General features: G+C 55.6%; 1 protein-coding gene across 1 annotated transcript; it reads right to left on the bottom strand.

Annotated features, from left to right (window-relative positions):
• Window positions 1-5,089: 5,089 nt before the first annotated feature.
• On the bottom strand, window positions 5,090-19,632 carry LOC148139351 (pleckstrin homology-like domain family B member 3). Its single transcript, XM_087981078.1, has 7 exons — window positions 19,534-19,632; window positions 18,140-18,326; window positions 15,973-16,060; window positions 12,933-13,022; window positions 12,187-12,406; window positions 8,907-8,992; window positions 5,090-7,430 (listed from the first exon to the last, which is right to left on the bottom strand). The coding sequence occupies exons 2-7, from the start codon at window positions 18,307-18,309 to the stop codon at window positions 7,296-7,298; spliced, it is 789 nt and encodes a 262-aa protein (XP_087837204.1). The 5' UTR covers window positions 18,310-18,326; window positions 19,534-19,632; the 3' UTR covers window positions 5,090-7,295.
• Window positions 19,633-21,208: the final 1,576 nt, after the last annotated feature.

Below are 21,208 nucleotides of genomic sequence, written 5' to 3' on the forward strand. Positions count from 1 at the left end.
CCCTCCCTATCTCTGTTACCCCCTCCAGCCATTACCCTCCTCCCTATCTCTGTAACCCCTTCCCGCACCTACCCCCTCCCTATCTCTAACGCCCTCCAGCCCCTACACCCCCTCCCTATCTCTGTAACCCCCTCCAGCTCCTACACCCCCTCCCTATCTCTGTAACCCCCTCCAGCCCCTATACCCCCTCCCTATCTCTGTAATCCTATCCAGCCCCTACACCCCTCCCTATCTCTGTAACCCCCTCCAGCTCCTACACCCCCTCCCTTTCTCTGTAAGCCCCTCCAGCCTCTACACACCCTCCCTATCTCCGTAACCCTCTCCAGCCCCGACACCTCCTCCCTATCTCTGTGACCTCCTCCAGCCCCTACACCCCTCCCTATCTCTGTAACCCCCATCCAGCCCCTTCACCCCCTCCCTAACTCTGTAACCCCCTCCAGCCCCTTCACCCCCTCCCTATCTCTGTAACCCCCTCCAGCCCCTTCACCCCTCCCTATCTCTGTAACCCCCATCCAGCCCCTTCACCCCCTCCCTAACTCTGTAACCCCCTCCAGCCCCTTCACCCCCTCCCTATCTCCGTAACCCCCTCCAGCTCCTACACCCCCTCCCTATCTCCGTAACCCCCTCCAGCCCCTACACCCCCTCCCTATCTCTGTAACCCCCTCCCGCCCCTACACCCCCTCCCTATCCCTGTAACCCCCTCCAGTCCCTACACCCCCTCCCTACACCCCCTCCCTATCTCTGTAACCCCCTCCAGCCCCTACACCCCCTCCCTATCTCTGTAACCCCCTCCCGCCCCTACACCCCCTCCCTATCCCTGTAACCCCCTCCAGTCCCTACACCCCCTCCCTATCTCTGTAACCCCCTCCAGCCCCTACACCCCCTCCCTATCTCTGTAACCCCCTCCAGCCCCTACACCCCCTCCCTATCTCTGTAACCCCATCGAGCCCTAAACCCCCTATCTCTGTAACCCCCATCCAGCCCCTACACCCCCTTCCTATCTCTGTAACCCCCTCCAGCCCCTACACCCCCTTCCTATCTCTGTAACCCCCTCCAGCCCCTACCCCCCTCCCTACCTCCGCAACCCCCTCCAGCCCCTACACCCCCTCCCTATCTCTGTAACCACCTCCAGCCCCTACACCCCCTCCCTATCTCTGTAACCTCCATCCAGCCCCTACACCCCCTCCCTATCTCTGTAACCACCTCCAGCCCCTACACCCCCTCCCTATCTCTGTAACCACCTCCAGCCCCTACACCCCCTACCTATCTCTGTAACCCCCTCCAGCCCCTACACCTCTCCCTATCTCTGTAACCCCCTCCAGCCCCTACCTATCTCTGCAACCCCCTCCAGCCCCTACATATCTCTGTATCCCCTCCAGCTCCTACACCCCCTCCTTATCTCTGTTACCCCCTCCAGCCATTACCCACCTCCCTATCTCTGTAACCCCCTCCCTATCTCTGTAACCCCCTCCAGCCCCTACACCCCTCCCTATCTCTGTAACCCCCTCCAGCCCCTACACCCCTCATCTCTGTAACCCCCTCCAGCCCCTACACCCCCTCCCTATCTCTGTAACCCCCTCCAGCCCCTACACCCCCTCCCTATCTCTGTAACCCCCTCCAGCCCCTACACCCCCTCCCTATCTCTGTAACCCCCTCCAGCCCCTACACCCCCTCCCTATCTCTAACCCCCTCCAGCCTCTACACCTCCTCCCTATCTCCCTCTATCCCCTACACACCCTCCCTATCTCCGTAACCCTCTCCAGTCCCTCCCTATCTCTGTAACCTCCTGCAGCCCCTACACTCCCTCCCTATATCTGTAACCACCGCCAGCCCCTACACCCCCTCCCTATCTCCGTAACCCCATCCAACCCCTCCCTATCTCCGTATCCCCCTGCAGCCATTAAACCCTCCCTATCTCTGTAACCCCCTCCAGCCCCTACCCCCTCCCTCTCTCCGCAACCCCCTCCAGCCCCTCCCTATCTCTGTTACCCCCTCCAGCCATTACCCTCCTCCCTATCTCTGTAACCCCTTCCCGCACCTACCCCCTCTCTATCTCTAACGCCCTCCAGCCCCTACACCCCCTCCCTATCTCTGTAACCCCCTCCAGCTCCTACACCCCCTCCCTATCTCTGTAACCCCCTCCAGCCCCTATACCCCCTCCCTATCTCTGTAATCCTATCCAGCCCCTACACCCCTCCCTATCTCTGTAACCTCCTCCAGCCCCTACATCTCCTCCCTATCTCTGTAACCTCCTCCAGCCCCTACACCTCCTCCCTATCTCTGTAACCTCCTCCAGCCCCTACATCTCCTCCCTATCTCTGTAACCTCCTCCAGCCCCTATACCCCCTCCCTATCTCTGTAACCTCCTCCAGCCCCTACATCTCCTCCCTATCTCTGTAACCTCCTCCAGCCCCTACACCCCTCCCTATCTCTGTAACCTCCTCCAGCCCCTATACCCTCTCCCTTTCTCTGTAAGCCCCTCCAGCCTCTACACACCCTCCCTATCTCCGTAACCCCCTCCAGGCCCTCCCTATCTCTATATCCCCCTCCAGCCCCTCCCTATCTCTGTAACCCCCTCCAGCCCCTACACCTCTCCCTATCTCTGTAACCCCCATCCAGCCCCTACACCTCTCCCTATCTCTGTAACCTCCATCCAGCCCCTACCCCCTCCCTCTCTCCGCAACCCCCTCCAGCCCCTCCCTATCTCTGTTACCCCCTCCAGCCATTACCCTCCTCCCTATCTCTGTAACCCCCTCCAGCACCTACCCCCTCCCTATCTCTAACGCCCTCCAGCCCCTACACCCCCTCCCTATCTCTGTAACCCCCTCCAGCCCCTACACTCCCTCCCTATCTCTGTAACCCCCTCCAGCCCCTACACCCCCTCCCTATCTCTGTAACCCCCTCCAGCCCCTACACCCCCTCCCTATCTCCGTAACCCCCTCCGGCTCCTACACCCTCTCCCTATCTCTGTAACCCCCTCCACCTCCCATCTCTGTAACCCCCATCCAGCCCCTCCACCCCCTCCCTATCTCTGTAATCCCCTCCAGCCCCTCCCTATCTCTGTAACCCCCTCCAGCCCCTCCCTATCTCTGTAACCCCCTCCAGTCCCTACACCCCCTCCCTATCTCTGTAACCCCCTCCAGCTCCTCCCTATCTCTGTATCCCCCTCCACCCACTCCCTATCTCTGTAACCCCCTCCAGGCCCTCCCTATCTCTATATCCCCCTCCAGCCCCTCCCTATCTCTGTAACCCCCTCCAGCCCCTACACCTCTCCCTATCTCTGTAACCCCCATCCAGCCCCTACACCTCTCCCTATCTCTGTAACCTCCATCCAGCCCCTACACCTCTCCCTATCTCTGTAACCCCCTCCAGCCCCTACACCCCCTCCCTATCTCTGTAACTCCCTCCAGCCCCTACACCCCCTCCCTATCTCTGTAACCCCCTCCAGCCCCTACACCTCTCCCTATCTCTGTAACCCCCATCCAGCTCCCTGAACCCTGTGGGATCTCTACATTCCTTTAGTCCGGGCCTGTCATTTCTGGCCCCGATTCCCATCGCTCTGTTCCTGGTGTCTGGACCTTCAGCCACCGGTACCGAGCGCTCTGGAAATCCCTCCCTCCCCTTCGCCTCTCTCTCCCCCTCCCTCCATTACAAAAATCCTTACAATTAACAGCTGTCTTCATAGCTCTGCCTTACCCATTTTGACTTTCGCTTCAATTTTCTCTGATGTTCTCCGGTGTAGCCCCTTACAACCCATGTTGTAGGTGCCACATCAATCCAGGTAGTTGTTGATTCCCATGATGTCTGGTGGTTAACCCAGGGATGTCACAAGCCAGTGTGCAGTGCTGCCTAGTGGAGAATGTTGGCTACTGCGGCTACAGAGAACTCAGTGACCATAGAGAATCAGCAGCAAGTCACCAGTGAGTTCGAACCTGGGAAGTCAAGGAGCGCTAAATTGCAGCTCAGAGCTGGCTCTTGCAAATGAAAGGGTCCCTGTCTCTGAAGATCATCTTCAAAAAATTATCACGTCGTCCACACCACATCGAGTCTCGTTTTATTTCCGTTGGGGTCAGCGCTCAGGAGTATGCAAAAGCAAGACCCAACCAGAACAACCTTTACCCATGTCCCCCCCCCCCCCTCCCCCCCCCCAGGTCAATCAGGCTTCTACTCGTCTCCTGAATTGACTGACAAACCCAAAAGGACTCTTTTCCAAATCTACCCACCAGGAATGTCAATGTACAGTTCATTGGACACGATCCCAATTGATCAAAATATTTCCCATTCACTCCCACTCTACTACAATCCCAACGGATCAACCCCTTTCCTTTCACCCCCATTGGATGCAATCCCAATGGTCCCAAACCCCTTCCCATTCATTCCCATTGGACACAATCACAATGGATCAAACCCTTTCCCATTAATTCCCATTGGACTGAATCCCAATGGATAAAATCCCTTCCCATTGACCCCCATTGGACGCAATCTCAACGGTTTTAAACTCCTTTCCATTCATTCCCATTGGAATCAATCCTAACGTGTCAAACCCTTCCATTTCAATCCCTTTGACACAATCCCAATGGATTAAATCCTTTCCCATGCATTCCCATTGGGCACAATCCAAATATTTGAAACCTCTTCCCATTTACTCCCATTCCACTACAATCCCAAAGGATCAAATCCCTTACCATTCACCCCTATTGAACGCAATTCCATTGGATCCACATCTCTTCCCATTCACCCCGATTGACCCAATCCCAATGCATCAAATCCCTTCCCATTCACTCCCACTCTACTACAATCTCAATATTTCAAACCCCTTCCCATTCACTCCCATTGGATACCATCCCAATAGATCGAACCTTTTCCCAATTACTTCCGCTCTACTACAATCCCAATGGATCAAACCCCTTTCCCATTCACTCCCATTGGACATATTCCCAATGGACTGAAACCCCTTTCCTGTTGACCCCACATTTTGAGCAAAACCCAACTCTAAACAGGGGAGTTTCCGTGCAGAACAAACCCACTGTTCATGATGCTACCCCTCTCCACCTCACAGGGTGTTCCCAATAAACCACAGACCACAATATCAGGCAGAGCTGATATATTATTACAACAGACATGAAGAAGGGAGAAACCTTGACAAAGGGACAATAACAAAGTCCTTCTCACTCCCACCGCGGGCAAGTGAGCAGCCCAGGGCAGAGGCAGCTGGAACCCGAGCCCCATTGCCCATCTCGTAACCCCCTTCAGCGCTCGGGATATCCTACAGGACAGGGGGCTGTGGCCCTCCAATCAGGTTCACTGACAGTCTGCCTGGCTTCCAATTGGCTGGGAGGATGCTGGACCAAACGATGGAGGCACACAAACAACATGGCGGCATGGCTGAGTCCTTCAGCCCAATGAGAGTCCCTGGCGGGTACAAAGATGCACAGGGGGCAGTGCCAACGGGGCACTCATGAGAAACAGGCAGGTGGGTAATGGACAACAATGGGCAGAGAGTGCAAAACTGTTCATAATCAATTGTGTCACCTAAAAACAGAGAGGGGAAAGCAACCCATTCTTTCAGTTGGCCCTTCCACACCAACAACCAATCCTTCCCACAACATTTGCCAAGGCCCAAGCCTCTGGAATGTGAGGGCAGAGGTGGGACTCCATTACTGTACCTGTCAAAGAACCAACTCCAGTGCCGGGTTTTTGCAAAGGCCACTGGGAGGCTGGGTGAGGATTGGCCATTTGCAGTGCCCCATGGGAAGTCCCATTGGATCAGGGTGTGGCCTGGGGAGAGCCACTGTCTCAGCAAACACAGTTATCGATCGACAAGGGGGTAGTGCCAACTCTCAGGACAGGGACGGCACGGGGTTAGATACAGAGTAAAGCTCCCTCTACACTGTCCCCCCATCAAACACTCCCAGAACAGGGACAGCACAGGGTTAGATACAGAGTAAAGCTCCCTCTACACTGTCCTGGGACAGGTATGGATTGTGGTAACTCTGAAACAGTTCCCGAGCATCTGTTCCAAACACAAGAATTCCTTGGGCCAACTCTGCTCGCCCCCAGTCCCACCAAGATGTGAAGGCTCCTGTGGTCACTTTCCGAGTCAGGCTCAGTAGGAACAGATGTCAGTAGAAACCCTCCTCAACAAAAGAAAATTCACAGTCAAACTCAAAATAACTTTGTCCCATCTAATCTCAGAATTCTTTCTCGGAAGGTTTGCTAAGTGCCCAGGAATGTGCTGACCACAGATTCTTTGCCAACCATGGGTATTTGTGGGACTAATTTATGATCCCTCCACCCCACGCCTCACCACAGGCAATCCTCTCACTCTCAGCTTGAGCTTTGTGGCTGCCATCTTGAGTGTACTCGCGCCTGGCGACCACCATCTTGAGTGTACTAGTTTCAGACACCTACCACCTTGAGTGTACCACTGCCAAATTCCTGCCATCTTGAATGTCCCAGTGACAGATCCCCACGTGTGTACCAGTGGTAAATGCCCACGATCCTGAGTGAACATACCAGTGCCAGATCCCCACCATCTTGCCTGTACTAGTGCCAAGTGCCCACTCTCTTCAGTGTACCAGTGCCAATCCCCACTATCTTGTGTGTACCAATGCCAAATGCCCACCATCTTCAGTGTACCAGTGCCAATCCCCACAATCTTGTGTGTACCAGTGCCAAATGTCCATCATCTTCAGTGTTCCAGTGCCAATCCCCACAATCTTGTGTGTACCAGTGCCAAATGTCCATCATCTTCAGTGTACCAGTGCCAATCTCCACCATCTTGTGTGTACCAATGCCAAATGCCCACCATCTTGCATGTACCTGTGCCAAATAATAGCAGCACAGGTAGCACAGAAGCCTCTAGCTTGACTCTTTTGCCTTTAAATCTATTTTAGTAACTCTCTGGCCACCAGCTTGAGTGTAACAATTCTAACGCCAGCCCAAATGTTCCTGAAGCAGCCACCTTGAGTGTACCAGCACCCAACTCCCATGGAGAACAGTGTGTGTCTGAGGAGCATTCCTCTTGAACCTCACTAAGCATCGAAACAGGCCCGGATTCCGACTTACAAGACATTCCCCCACCCTGCCCACTGCCAGGTCCAAATCAATGAACAATAACTTGAGCTTCAAACGGTACATATCGAGTTCAGAAAGAAAGGAGAAAGCAAAGAAAACCGACTCCCTGCGGGTTAGCTCCTGATCCCAGGATGTGCTGAGGAATGTACCAAGAGGGGACTGTTGGGGGAGGAGGCGTTTTAGGCCAAAAGGTCAGTCTCTGGCTGTTGGCGGGATCTTCAAAACCGAACGTTGCCCTCCACAACGGTGAGGATAACCTCCATCCAGATCCTCAGGGTGACATCTGTCGGAGCGACCATATAGAAGAGTCTATCGTAGGTTTTCAGGCAGAAGGTGAGGGGTGGGTTTGGACTCTGGGGGAGAAAGAGAGAGAAGGAAAAACAAGGAGGGTTTAAATGAGGCCTAACTGGTGTTTTCAGACCTTGAAGAACCAAGCAGTAAGAGTGTTTGTGGAAAAGGGATTCTGAAATTGTATTCCGCCACACCGCACCCCGTCCCTCAACTCCCCCTCCATTCGAAGAGGCCATTTGACCCACAGAGTTAAATGCTTGCTCACTACGTATCCAACTTTTCTGGTCTCATCACCCAATTATTCCCCCTATCCCTGCACCTTCCGGGTCCCTGGAAAATCCATCCGCATTTGTAATTTATATAAATGATTTGGTTTGGAAAATTAGATCACATAGAATACAGGGAGAACTAGCCATTTGGATACAGAACTGGCTCAAAGGTAGAAGACAGAGGGTGGTGGTGGAGGGTTGTTTTTCAGACTGGAGGCCTGTGACCAGTGAAGTGCCACAAGGATTGGTGCTGGGTCCTCTACTTTATGTAATTTACATAAATGATTTGGATGCGAGCATAAGAGGTACAGTTAGTAAGTTTGCAGATGACACCGAAATTGGAGGTGTAGTGGACAGCGAAGAGGGTTACCTCAGAATCTGGACCAGATGGGCCAATGAGCTGAGAAGTGGCAGATGAAGTTTAATTCAGATAAATGTGAGGTGCTGCATTTTGGGAAAGCAAATCTTAGCAGGACTTATACACTTAATGGTAAGGTCCTAGTGAGTGTTGCTGAACAAAGAGACCTTGGAGTGCAGGTTCATAGCTCCTTGAAAGTGGAGTCGTAGGTAGATAGGATAGTGAAGAAGGCGTTTGGTATGCTTTCCTTTATTGGTCAGCGTATTGAGTACAGGAGTTGGGAGGTCATGTTGCGGCTGTACAGGACATTGGTTAGGCCACTGTTGGAATATTGCGTGCAATTCTGGTCTCCTTCCTATCGGAAAGATGTTGTGAAACTTGAAAGGGTTCAGAAAAGATTTACAAGGATGTTGCCAGGGTTGGAGGATCTGAGCTACAGGGAGAGGCTGAACAGGCTGGGGCTGTTTTCCCTGGAGCGTCGGAGGCTGAGGGGTGACCTTATAGAGGTTTATAAAATTATGAAGGGCATGGATAGGATAAATAGGCCAAGTCTTTTCCCTGGGGTGGGGGAGTACAGAGCTAGAGGGCATAGGTTTAGGGTGAGAGGGGAAAGATATAAAAGAGACCTAAGGGGCAACTTTTTCACACAGAGGGTGGTACGTGTATGGAATGAGCTGCCATAGGAAGTGTTGGAGGCTGGTACAATTGCAACATTTAAGAGGCATTTGGATGGGTATATGAATAGGAAGGGTTTGGAGGGATATGGGCCAGATGCTGGCAGGTGGAACTAGGATGGGTTGGGATATCTGGTTGGCATGGACGGGTTGGGTCGAAGGGTCTGTTTCTGTGTTGTACATCTCTATGACAAGTTGGGCCCATGCGATGAGGGAGCAAAGCAGGAAATCACACACCTTGGAGGCTCTCCGTAAATGGTCAAAATATATCTCCTCGAGTGCCTGGAAGTAAATGACTCCTTTAAGCTTTGTCTCCTCTTTGTCTACAGACAGAACAGGAACACATTCAGTGAGAAAGCACCCCCAAACATCCACTCCCTCCCTCCACCGACGCTCAGTAACAGCAGTGTGTACCATCCCCTCCCTCCCCCGACCGACGCTCAGTAACAGCAATGTGTACCATCCCCTCCCTCCCCCCACCGACGCTCAGTAACAGCAATGTGTACCATCCCCTCCCTCCCCCCACCGACGCTCAGTAACAGCAGTGTGTACCATCCCCTCCCTCCCCCCACCGACGCTCAGTAACAGCAGTGTGTACCATCCCCTCCCTCCCCCCACCGACGCTCAGTAACAGCAGTGTGTACCATCCCCTCCCTCCCCCCACCGACGCTCAGTCACAGCAGTGTGTACCATCCCCTCCCTCCCCCCACCGACGCTCAGTAACAGCAGTGTGTACCATCCCCTCCCTCCCCCACCGACGCTCAGTAACAGCAGTGTGTACCATCCCCTCCCTCCCCCCACCGACGCTCAGTAACAGCAGTGTGTACCATCCCCTCCCTCCCCCCACCGACGCTCAGTAACAGCAGTGTGTACCATCCCCTCCCTCCCCCCACCGACGCTCAGTAACAGCAGTATGTACCATCCCCTCCCTCCCCCCACCGACGCTCAGTAACAGCAGTGTGTACCATCCCCTCCCTCCCCCACCGACGCTCAGTAACAGCAGTGTGTACCATCCCCTCCCTCCCCCCACCGACACTCAGTAACAGCAGTGTGTACCATCCCCTCCCTCCCCCCACCGACGCTCAGTAACAGCAGTGTGTACCATCCCCTCCCTCCCCCCACCGACGCTCAGTAACAGCAGTGTGTACCATCCCCTCCCTCCCCCCACTGACCCTCAGTAACAGCAGTGTGTACCATCCCCTCCCTCCCCCACCGACGCTCAGTAACAGCAGTGTGTACCATCCCCTCCCTCCCCCCACCGACGCTCAGTAACAGCAGTGTGTACCAGCTACAAGACCCACTGCAGAAACTCACCAAAGACCCTCAGGCAGCACTTTCCAAACCCACGGCCACTTCCATCTAGAAGGACAAGGGGCAGCCGATACGTTGGAACACCACCCCCTGAGAGTTCCCTTCCAAGCCCCTTTCCATCCCGACTTGGAAATATATTGACCTTTCCCACTCTGTCACTGACTCAATTTCCTATTGGACCTTCCATCGCCAAAACAAATATTAATGGAATCTCTACATTCGGCCCAACAAGTCCACACTGACTCTCCGAAGAGTATCAAACCCAGACCCATTCCCCTACCCTATCGCTCAAAATTTGCCTCTGACTAATGCAGCTAACCTACACACCCCTGGGCACTATGGGACAATTTAGCATGGCCAATCCACCCTAACCTGCACATCCATGGGCACTATGGGACAATTTAGTATGGCCAATCCACCCTAACTTGTGCATCTTTGGATTGTGGGAGGAAACCCACGCAGACTCAGGGAGAATGTGCAAACTCCACACAGACAGTTGCACATTCTCCCTGAGGGTGGAATCGAACCCACGTCCCTGGCGCAGTGAGGCAGTAGTGCTAACCACTGGACCACTGTACCACCGCAATACAGAACCCAATATCTGTCAGAGGGTCAGTGCTGAGGGAGTGCCGCACTGTCGGAGGGTCAGTGCTGAGGGAGTGCCGCACTGTCGGAGGGTCAGTGCTGAGGGAGTGCCGCACTGTCGGAGGGTCAGTGCTGAGGGAGTGCCGCACTGTCGGAGGGTCAGTGCTGAGGGAGTGCCGCACTGTCGGAGGGTCAGTGCTGAGGGAGTGGGCACTGTCGGAGGGTCAGTGCTGAGGGAGTGCCGCACTGTCGGAGGGTCAGTGCTGAGGGAGTGGGCACTGTCGGAGGGTCAGTGCTGAGGGAGTGGGCACTGTCGGAGGGTCAGTGCTGAGGGAGTGCCGCACTGTCGGAGGGTCAGTGCTGAGGGAGTGGGCACTGTCGGAGGGTCAGTGCTGAGGGAGTGCCGCACTGTCGGAGGGTCAGTGCTGAGGGAGTGGGCACTGTCGGAGGGTCAGTGCTGAGGGAGTGCCGCACTGTCGGAGGGTCAGTGCTGAGGGAGTGCCGCACTGTCGGAGGGTCAGTGCTGAGGGAGTGGGCACTGTCGGAGGGTCAGTGCTGAGGGAGTGCCGCACTGTCGGAGGGTCAGTGCTGAGGGAGTGCCGCACTGTCGGAGGGTCAGTGCTGAGGGAGTGCCGCACTGTCGGAGGGTCAGTGCTGAGGGAGCGCCGCACTGTCGGAGGGTCAGTGCTGAGGGAGTGGGCACTGTCGGAGGGTCAGTGCTGAGGGAGTGGGCACTGTCGGAGGGTCAGTGCTGAGGGAGTGCCGCACTGTCGGAGGGTCAGTGCTGAGGGAGTGGGCACTGTCGGAGGGTCAGTGCTGAGGGAGTGCCGCACTGTCGGAGCGTCAGTGCTGAGGGAGTGGGCACTGTCGGAGGGTCAGTGCTGAGGGAGTGGGCACTGTCGGAGGGTCAGTGCTGAGGGAGTGGGCACTGTCGGAGGGTCAGTGCTGAGGGAGTACCGCACTGTCGGAGGGTCAGTGCTGAGGGAGTGGGCACTGTCGGAGGGTCAGTGCTGAGGGAGCGCCGCACTGTCGGAGGGTCAGTGCTGAGGGAGTGGGCACTGTCGGAGGGTCAGTGCTGAGGGAGTGGGCACTGTCGGAGGGTCAGTGCTGAGGGAGTGGGCACTGTCGGAGGGTCAGTGCTGAGGGAGTGGGCACTGTCGGAGGGTCAGTGCTGAGGGAGTGCCGCACTGTCGGAGGGTCAGTGCTGAGGGAGTGGGCACTGTCGGAGGGTCAGTGCTGAGGGAGTGCCGCACTGTCGGAGGGTCAGTGCTGAGGGAGTGGGCACTGTCGGAGGGTCAGTGCTGAGGGAGTGGGCACTGTCGGAGGCTCGGTGCTGAGGGAGTGGGCACTGTCGGAGGGTCAGTGCTGAGGGAGTGGGCACTGTCGGAGGGTCAGTGCTGAGGGAGTGCCGCACTGTCGGAGGGTCAGTGCTGAGGGAGTGGGCACTGTCGGAGGGTCAGTGCTGAGGGAGTGCCGCACTGTCGGAGGGTCAGTGCTGAGGGAGTGGGCACTGTCGGAGGGTCAGTGCTGAGGGAGTGGGCACTGTCGGAGGGTCAGTGCTGAGGGAGTGGGCACTGTCGGAGGCTCGGTGCTGAGGGAGGGCCAAAGGAATTAGAGTTACCTGTAAAATACGCTAACCACCTCCTGTCAATGTCGAACACGAACCACCTCTTCCTCCATGTTTTGATGCGGCCTCCCATCTTGGTAAGGTATCCTCGGCAACTCTTGGCCGTCAGCGTGAGGTGTCGGCATCCCTCCACCACATGACCACAGGCCTCCACATGGGCGCGAAGGTCAAAGGTCGGCAGGGCAATCGGTGCTTGGTCAATATCGGGGGCCCTCTGTTTCCCAGACACAGAGAGAGAGAGAGAGAGAGAGGGAGAGAGAGGGAGAGAGAGGGAGAGAAAAACATGGTGAGGAAACAAGATGGCTGCCTTGCATTACTAAGGTGACGAAATCTTCGGTGTGGGGGGGTGGGGGCGGGGGGGGGGGGGGGGGGGTACAATCCGCAGCCCCATGCCCTCCCAGATCTTTGTTCCTGTCCTGATTGTATCCTCAACCCCACCTCCCTGTGTATTCCCCACCCTCCCTCATCCGCCAAACACAGCCTCAACTCCCCTCATCGTCACAAATCTCACCTGCTCCACCCCCTGCTCTAGGAGGTGCTACAGGAGGTTACAGAGATAGGGAGGGGGTGTAGTGGCTGGAGGGGGGTTACAGAGATAGGGAGGGGGTGTAGGGGCTGGAGGGGGTTACACAGAGAGGTAGGGGGTGTGGGAGTGTGGGAGGTGATGGTGGGGACAGTGGGGTGAGTGACTGCCGGGCTGCAAGTATTGAGGGTAGGTCCCCCGGTGCTGAGTAACGTACGTCAGAGGGAGGTGCCCCCACTGGGGTCAGTGTGTGCACAAGGCGTGGGTCTGCCTCAGTATTCTTCACCTGCTCCCTCCTCTGGGCGTCCTGCAGTGGGGAGGGGGGAACAGAAACACATCATCAATCCAGCCTCTCAGTACTCCAACCTCGACAGCAACCCTGTGTTTAAATAGCACCAGCTTATTCATGGTGCCTGGGTGTCAAAAGCTTGGAATTCATATATTGCCCTCCCCGTCCCTACTTACCCCCACCTTGAGAAGGTGCCTTCTTGAACCGCTGAAGTCCATGTGCTCTGGGTAGACCCACAATGCCTCTGAGGTAGAGGGGCTGATGGGCAGTGACCCTCAGGTCAGACTCACCACCCTCTTCCCCCTCTCCGATGTCCAAAGAGACACCATATACAAACCTCTGGAGCCCGTAGCGTCCTGGGGACGCTGCGAGAAAAGGAGAGGGTGTTTCCTGTTGCCTGGTTCCCTGAGCAGACTGTCAAAGTCATTTGGCAGAATGTCTCATCACCGGAACTTCCCAACAAGCACCAAGACATCGCTTCACCAGTGTTGGGAAGGGCACTACCAGTGAGGTCCTTCATGTACACCCGGTCAGTCTGTGACACCACACGCTGCCCTCGAAGCTGCTGTGGGCGGGTAGAGACTGTCACACATCTCCTTCTGGAATGTGCCTTCACAAAGGGAGTCTGCAGAGAGATGTAGTGAGAGACCTTGTTAGTCTTCCAGAACAAGGAGTTGACCCTGACTGAGTGTTGCAGACTGGCACATTCCAAGATCCAGGACTACGTGCTGAGCGACACACTAAAGCCTGGGGCAGCTGCTGCCAAGGCGCGGTGGGGAAAGACCGCTCTCTGAGGTTTTTAACGATGGGCTATTAGCAGTTCTCAGATGCCCACTGTCCCAAAGCCTCTGTAAATATTTTTTCCTGCGTGAGTCAGAAACACCTTTTCCTTTTTTGGAACTGCACACAGTCTCTGTGGGACGTCAGATTTCAATATCAGAGTTATGTACACTTCCCCACTTTGCAGAATGGATCCAAAGTCTTTTGTACATATTAATGGACACTTTATTATTTAAAAAAAAAGTGTATTGGTGCAATTGGAAAATAATCAAGATAACAGGTGCAGGAGGAGGCCACTCGGCCCTTCGAGCCTGCACCACCATTCATTATGATGATGGCTGATCATCCTCAATCAGTATCCTGTTCCTGCCTTATCCCCATAACCCCTAATTCCACTAACTTTAAGAGCTCTATCCATCTCTGAAACTGCTCCAGGACGAAACAGCTTAACTTTTACAGAGGGAGGCAGTTCCAGGACTATGATACAGCGACACAGAGACACCCCTCCCTATCTCTGTAACCCCCTTCAGCCCCTACACCCCCTCCCTATCTCTGTAACCCCCTTCAGCCCCTACACCCCCTCCCTATCTCTGTAACCCCCTTCAGCCCCTACACCTCCTCCCTATCTCTGTAACCCCCTCCAGCCCCTCCCTATCCCTGTAACCCCCTCCAGCCCCTACACCCCCTCCCTATCTCTGTAACCCCCTTCAGCCCCTACACCCCCTCCCTATCTCTGTAACCCCCTTCAGCCCCTACACCTCCTCCCTATCTCTGTAACCCCCTCCAGCCCCTCCCTATCCCTGTAACCCCCTCCAGCCCCTACACCCCCTCCCTATCTCTGTAACCCCCCCTGCCCCTACACCCCCTCCTGATCTGTGTAACTTCCTTCCACCGCTATTCACCCTCACCATCTTTGAGCTCCTCCAATCCCAGTCTCTCAGAACCCCCCCCATGATTCCCATCGCTCTGTCACTGGGGGGCAGTGCTGTAGCTGTCCAGGGTCACAAGTTTGCTCTCTCATCCCTCCCACAATCTCCGTGTCCCCTTCCATCTCCTGCTATCAGACGGTTTCTACACACGGAGTAAACTTATCACCATCTGTTCTGTGGTACAAACTCCTGGCCATGTCGTGAAGTGCCCAGGACGATGTCATTGTGTTCAAGGTGCTACATAATCAACAGTTGTTGTTGGAATGGGAGATCAGCCTTTGCCTGCAGCTCACTGCTACCATCTGCTGTCCAGAGGCTGATATTGCAGGTAGGGAAAAGCCCCCAGTAATTCCTTCCTTCACCACCAGGAGAAGGCTGAATGGCCTCTTCAAAACTGTTACACAGGGACAGCAGGAGGCCATTCAGCCCCACCTGGAGTCTGTAACACAGGGACAGGAGGCCATACAGCCCCTCCCCGAGCCTGTCACACAGGAACAGCAGGAGGCCGTTCAGCACCCCACTCCAGCCTGTTACACAGGAACAGCAGGAGGCCATTCTGCCCCCTTACCCCCCAAGACTGTTACACAGAAACAGGAGGTGGCCATTTTGGAGGTAAACTCAAATGTTTGCCTTTGTTCTAGACTTGGGCAATTATGGAGGGAGGGTGGTGGTCTTTCAGATTATTGCCGGGGCAAATGGCCTGCATTTACCATAAGACCATAAGACATAGGAGCGGAAGTAAGGCCATTCGGCCCATCGAGTCCACTCCGCCATTCAATCATAGCTGATGAGCATTTCAACTCCACTCACCCGCATTCTCCCCGTAGCCCTTAATTCCTTGTGACATCAAGAATTTATCAATTTCTGCCTTGAAGACATTTAGCGTCCCAGCCTCCACTGCGCTCTGCGGCAATGAATTCCACAGGCCCACCCCTCTCTGGCTGAAGAAATGTCTCCGCATTTCTGTTCTGAATTTACGTGGCACCCTTTCTCCTCCTTGACTTTAGGAACTGGAGCCGGGTTTCTGGGACGGGTAATCTAACGCAAAGGGTGACGCACAGCAAGATCCCACAAGCGAGCAGTGCGAGCACAATGACCCGGTGAACTTTCACCCCTGGGGTCAGGGCAGAGGTAATCACTTGCCTGCCGTACATATCTCCCCAGAACAATCCCACGTGTGGGCGAGCTTGGAATCCCAGCCCTTCCTGGGATAACCGGGTCGCAATCGATGGTGGGGTGACGGACAGTGTAATACTTAACTTGGCCTGCAGGAGGCGCTCTTTCTCGGCCAGGGCGGCCCTCAGCTTGTTCTCCATTTCCATCAGGGACTGGAGGGAGTAGCCATTACTGCGGGAATAAACGACAAACAGTGCCAGGCATTATACACTGAGGCGACATCCAGGAGACTGGCCATTCAACCCCTCAGCGCCATGTCAGCCCTCACGCCGTTCTCAAAATACGGAGACAGGAACTGTGTACGATGCTCCGAGTGTGGGTTTAACTGAGGGATACGGAGACTGGAAGAGTGCACAGTGCTCCGAGTGTGGGTCTGACTGAGGGATACGGAGACTGGAACTGTGTACAGAGCTCCGAGTGTGGGTCTAACTGTGGGATACAGAGACTGGAACTGTGCACAGTGCTCCGAGTGTGGGTCTAACTGAGGGATACGGAGACTGGAACTGTGCACAGTGCTCCGGGTGTGGGTCTAACTGTGGGGTACGGACACTGGAACTGTGCACAGTGCTCCGAGTGTGGGTCTAACTGAGGGATACGGAGACTGGAACAGTGCACAGTGCTCCGAGTGTGGGTCTAACTGAGGGATACAGAGACTGGAACTGTGCACAGTGCTCCGAGTGTGGGTCTAACTGAGGAATACGGACACTGGAACTTTGCACAGTGCTCCGAGTGTGGGTCTAACTGTGGGATACGGAGACTGGAACTGTGCACGGTGCTTCGAGTGTGGGTCTAACTGAGGGATACGGAGACTGGAACTGTGCACAGTGCTCCGAGTGTGGGTCTAACTGAGGGATACGGAGACTGGAACTGTGCACAGTGCTCCGAGTGTGGGTCTAACTGAGGGATACGGAGACTGGAACTGTGCACAGTGCTCCGAGTGTGGGTCTAACTGAGGGATACGGAGACTGGTACAGTGCACAGTGCTCCGAGTGTGGGTCTAACCGAGGGATACAGAGACTGGAACTGTGCACAGAGATCCGAGTGTGGGTCTAACTGAGGGATACGGAGACTGGAACTGTGCACAGTGCTCCGAGTGTGGGTCTAACTGAGGGATACGGAGACTGGAACAGTGCACAGTGCTCCGAGTGTGGGTCTAACCGAGGGATACAGAGACTGGAACTGTGCACAGAGATCCGAGTGTGGGTCTAACTGAGGGATACGGAGACTGGAACTGTGCACAGTGCTCCGAGTGTGGGTCTAACTGAGGGATACGGAGACTGGAACTTTGCACGGTGCTCCGAGTGTGGGTCTAACTGAGGGATACGGTGACTGGAACTGTGCACAGTGCTTCGAGTGTGGGTCTAACTGAGGGATACAGAGACTGGAACTGTGCACGGTGCTCCAAGTGTGGGTCTAACTGAGAGATACAGAGACTGGAACTGTGCACAGTGCTCAGAGTGTGGGTCTAACTGACGGATACGGAGACTGGAACTGTGCACTGTGCTCCGAGTGTGGGTCTAACTGTGGGATACAGAGACTGGAACTGTGCACAGTGCTTCGAGTGTGGGTCTAACTGAGGGATACAGAGACTGGAACTGTGCACGGTGCTCCAAGTGTGGGTCTAACTGAGAGATACAGAGACTGGAACTGTGCACAGTGCTCCGAGTGTGGGTCTAACTGAGGGATACGGAGACTGGAACTGTGCACGGTGCTCCGAGTGTGGGTCTAACTGAGGGATACGGAGACTGGAACTGTGCACATTGCTCCAAGTGTGGGTCTAACTGAGGGATACGGAGACTGGAACTGTGCACGGTGCTCCGAGTGTGGGCCTAACTGAGGGATCCGGAGACTGGAACAGTGCACAGTGCTCCGAGTGTGGGTCTAACTGAGGGATACAGAGACTGGAACTGTGTACAGTGCTCTGAGTGTGGGTCTGACTGAGGGATACAGAGACTGGAACTGTGCACAGTGCTCCGAGTGTGGGTCTAACTGAGGGATACGGAGACTGGAACTGTGCACAGTGCTCCGAGTGTGGGTCTAACTCAGGGATACGGAGACTGGAACTGTGCACAGTGCTCCGAGTGTGGGTCTAACTCAGGGATACGGAGACTGGAACTGTGCACAGTGCTCCGAGTGTGGGTCTAACTGAGGGATACGGAGACCGGAACTGTGCACAGTGCTTCGAGTGTGGGTCTAACTCAGGGATACGGTGACTGGGGCTGTGGCAGATGGTTACCTTTGAGCCCTTACCTGCGGAGACTGGTGCTCCGGGACACTTTGACGCTCGGCTCAGTCTGGGGTTTCCGGAGTTCAGGAAGCTGTTCAGAGAGGCGGGTTCCTCGCGGAGGGGTGGAGAAGGGCAGCTTTTCCTGTTGGAAACTTCGACTCCGATGCAGGGTGACCAGAGAGAGGAGTTGCATGGAGGCACGGCTGGAAGCTGGAGGACACACGCCAGAGACGAGAGAAATGGGAAAAATCATCCTATTTATCGGAATGCGATCCGGGACACCACAACATACATCAGGGATACACCCGAACCCTGTGGCCGAGAACCAGGGAGAGGCATCAGGGACGATAGCTAATTCCCGACATCTGAGGGGATATTGTGTAAAAAATGTCTGAGGTGGGAGAGAGGGAGAGAGAGAGAGAGAGAAAGTGAGAGAGTGAGATGGAGGGAGAGTGAGAGCGAGTGAGGAAGGGAAAGAACAGGGAGGAGGAGGGGGAGAGAGGGACGGGGGGGGAAGGGAGAGGGAGGGTAGGGCAGGGAGAGAATGGGGAAGGGTGGGGAGGAGATATAGGGGCGGTTTAGAGAGGAATTCCAGAGACAAGAGACACGGGACAGGGACAGCACGGGGTTAGATACAGAGTAAAGCTCCCTCTACACTGTCCCCCATCAAACACTCCCAGGACAGGGACAGCACGGGGTTAGATACAGAGTAAAGCTCCCTCCACACTGTCCCCCATCAAACACTCCCAGGGACAGGGACAGCACGGGGTTATATACAGAGTAAAGCTCCCTCTACATTGTCTCCCATCAAACACTCCCAGGACAGGGACAGCACGGGGTTAGATACAGAGTAAAGCTCTCTCTACACTGTCCCCCATCAAACACTCCCAGAACAGGGACAGCACGGGGATAGATACAGAGTAAAGCTCACTCTACACTGTCCCCCATCAAACACTCCCAGGACAGGGACAGCACGGGGATAGATACAGAGTAAAGCTCACTCTACACTGTCCCCCATCAAACACTCCCAGGACAGGGACAGCACGGGGTTAGATACAGGGTAAAGCTCCCTCTACACTGTCCCCCATCAAACAATCCCAGGACAGGGACAGCACGGAGTTAGATACAGAGTAAAGCTCTCTCTACACTGTCCCCCATCAAACACTCCCAGGACAGGGACAGCACGGGGTTAGATACAGAGTAAAGCTCACTCTACACTGTCCCCCATCAAACACTCCCAGGACAGGGACAGCACGGGGTTAGATACAAAGTAAAGCTTCCTCTACACTGTTCCCCAAGACAGGATGCAGTTCCCTATCAATCCCAGAGATTTTCTCACTCTTCCTGCCCCAACACATCCACCTCTGCCCCCTGACACAAACCGTCCCATCCCACCCCATTTGCCCCCAGTCCTCACCTTCCTCGTGGAGGGAAACGGGTCGATCCTGATCCCAGCCTCCGTGGCTATTCCGTCGTCTCCGGGAGAGAGATCCTGAGCTGTTCCTGAAGTTTGCCGGTTCCTGGGGAGGGGGAGAGAGGGGGGGTACAATGATACAGATAATCGGTGGGGACAGGGACAGCCCGTGTGTGTGTGTGAAGGGGATGGGGTCGGTGTGTGTGAAGGGGATGGGGTCGGTGTGTGTGAAGGGGATGGGGTCGGTGTGTGTGTGTGTGAAGGGGATGGGGTCGGTGTGTGTGAAGGGGATGGGGTCGGGGTGTGTGAAGGGAATGGGGTCGGTGTGTCTGAAGGGGATGGGGTCGGTGTGTGTGTGTGTGTGTGTGTGTGAAGGGGATGGGGTCGGTGTGTGTGTGTGTGTGTGTGTGAAGGGGATGGGGTCGGTGTGTGTGTGTGTGTGTGTGAAGGGGATGGGGTCGGTGTGTGTGTGTGTGTGTGTGTGAAGGGGATGGGGTCGGGGTGTGTGTGTGTGTGAAGGGGATGGGGTCGGGGTGTGTGTGTGTGTGAAGGGGATGGGGTCGGGGTGTGTGTGTGTGTGTGTGAAGGGGATGGGGTCGGTGTGTGTGTGTGTGTGAAGGGGATGGGGTCGGTGTGTGTGTGTGTGTGTGTGAAGGGGATGGGGTCGGTGTGTGTGTGTGTGAAGGGGATGGGGTCGGTGTGTGTGTGTGTGAAGGGGATGGGGTCGGGGTGTGTGTGTGTGAAGGGGATGGGGTCGGGGGGTGTGTGTGTGTGAAGGGGATGGGGTCGGGGTGTGTGTGTGTGAAGGGGATGGGGTCGGTGTGTGTGTGTGTGTGTGTGAAGGGGATGGGGTCGGTGTGTGTGTGTGTGAAGGGGATGGGGTCGGGGTGTGTGTGTGTGAAGGGGATGGGGTCGGGGGGTGTGTGTGTGTGAAGGGGATGGGGTCGGGGTGTGTGTGTGTGAAGGGGATGGGGTCGGGGTGTGTGTGTGTGAAGGGGATGGGGTCGGTGTGTGTGTGTGAAGGGGATGGGGTCGGTGTGTGTGTGTGTGAAGGGGATGGGGTCGGGGTGTGTGTGTGTGAAGGGGATGGGGTCGGGGGGTGTGTGTGTGTGAAGGGGATGGGGTCGGGGTGTGTGTGTGTGAAGGGGATGGGGTCGGGGTGTGTGTGTGTGAAGGGGATGGGGTCGGTGTGTGTGTGTGTGTGAAGGGGATGGGGTCGGGGTGTGTGTGTGTGAAGGGGATGGGGTCGGGGTGTGTGTGTGAAGGGGATGGGGTCGGGGTGTGTGTGTGTGTGTGAAGGGGATGGGGTCGGTGTGTGTGTGTGTGAAGGGGATGGGGTCGGGGTGTGTGTGTGTGAAGGGGATGGGGTCGGGGTGTGTGTGTGTGTGAAGGGGATGGGGTCGGTGTGTGTGTGTGAAGGGGATGGGGTCGGGGTGTGTGTGTGTGTGTGAAGGGGATGGGGTCGGGGTGTGTGTGTGTGAAGGGGATGGGGTCGGGGTGTGTGTGTGTGTGTGTGAAGGGGATGGGGTCGGTGTGTGTGTGTGTGAAGGGGATGGGGTCGGGGTGTGTGTGTGTGTGTGAAGGGGATGGGGTCGGGGTGTGTGTGTGTGAAGGGGATGGGGTCGGTGTGTGTGTGTGAAGGGGATGGGGTCGGGGTGTGTGTGTGTGAAGGGGATGG

The sequence above is a fragment of the Chiloscyllium plagiosum genome, unplaced genomic scaffold (genome assembly GCF_037043375.1).
Source record: "Chiloscyllium plagiosum isolate Xiang-an unplaced genomic scaffold, Cpla_swu_hap1 HiC_scaffold_38, whole genome shotgun sequence".
Lineage (NCBI taxonomy): Eukaryota > Metazoa > Chordata > Chondrichthyes > Orectolobiformes > Hemiscylliidae > Chiloscyllium > Chiloscyllium plagiosum.

Bases quoted from the DNA above. Each gene is read 5' to 3' on its own strand.
- LOC148139351 (XM_087981078.1), bottom strand. From the start codon at position 18,309: ATGCAACTCCTCTCTCTGGTCACCCTGCATCGGAGTCGAAGTTTCCAA. The intron at 8,993-12,186 runs GTAACTCTAATT...TTCTGTCTGTAG, and splicing joins GTGGTTAGCGTATTTTACAG to ACAAAGAGGAGACAAAGCTT. The intron at 7,431-8,906 runs GTGTGTGATTTC...TTTCTCCCCCAG, and splicing joins ATTTACGGAGAGCCTCCAAG to AGTCCAAACCCACCCCTCAC.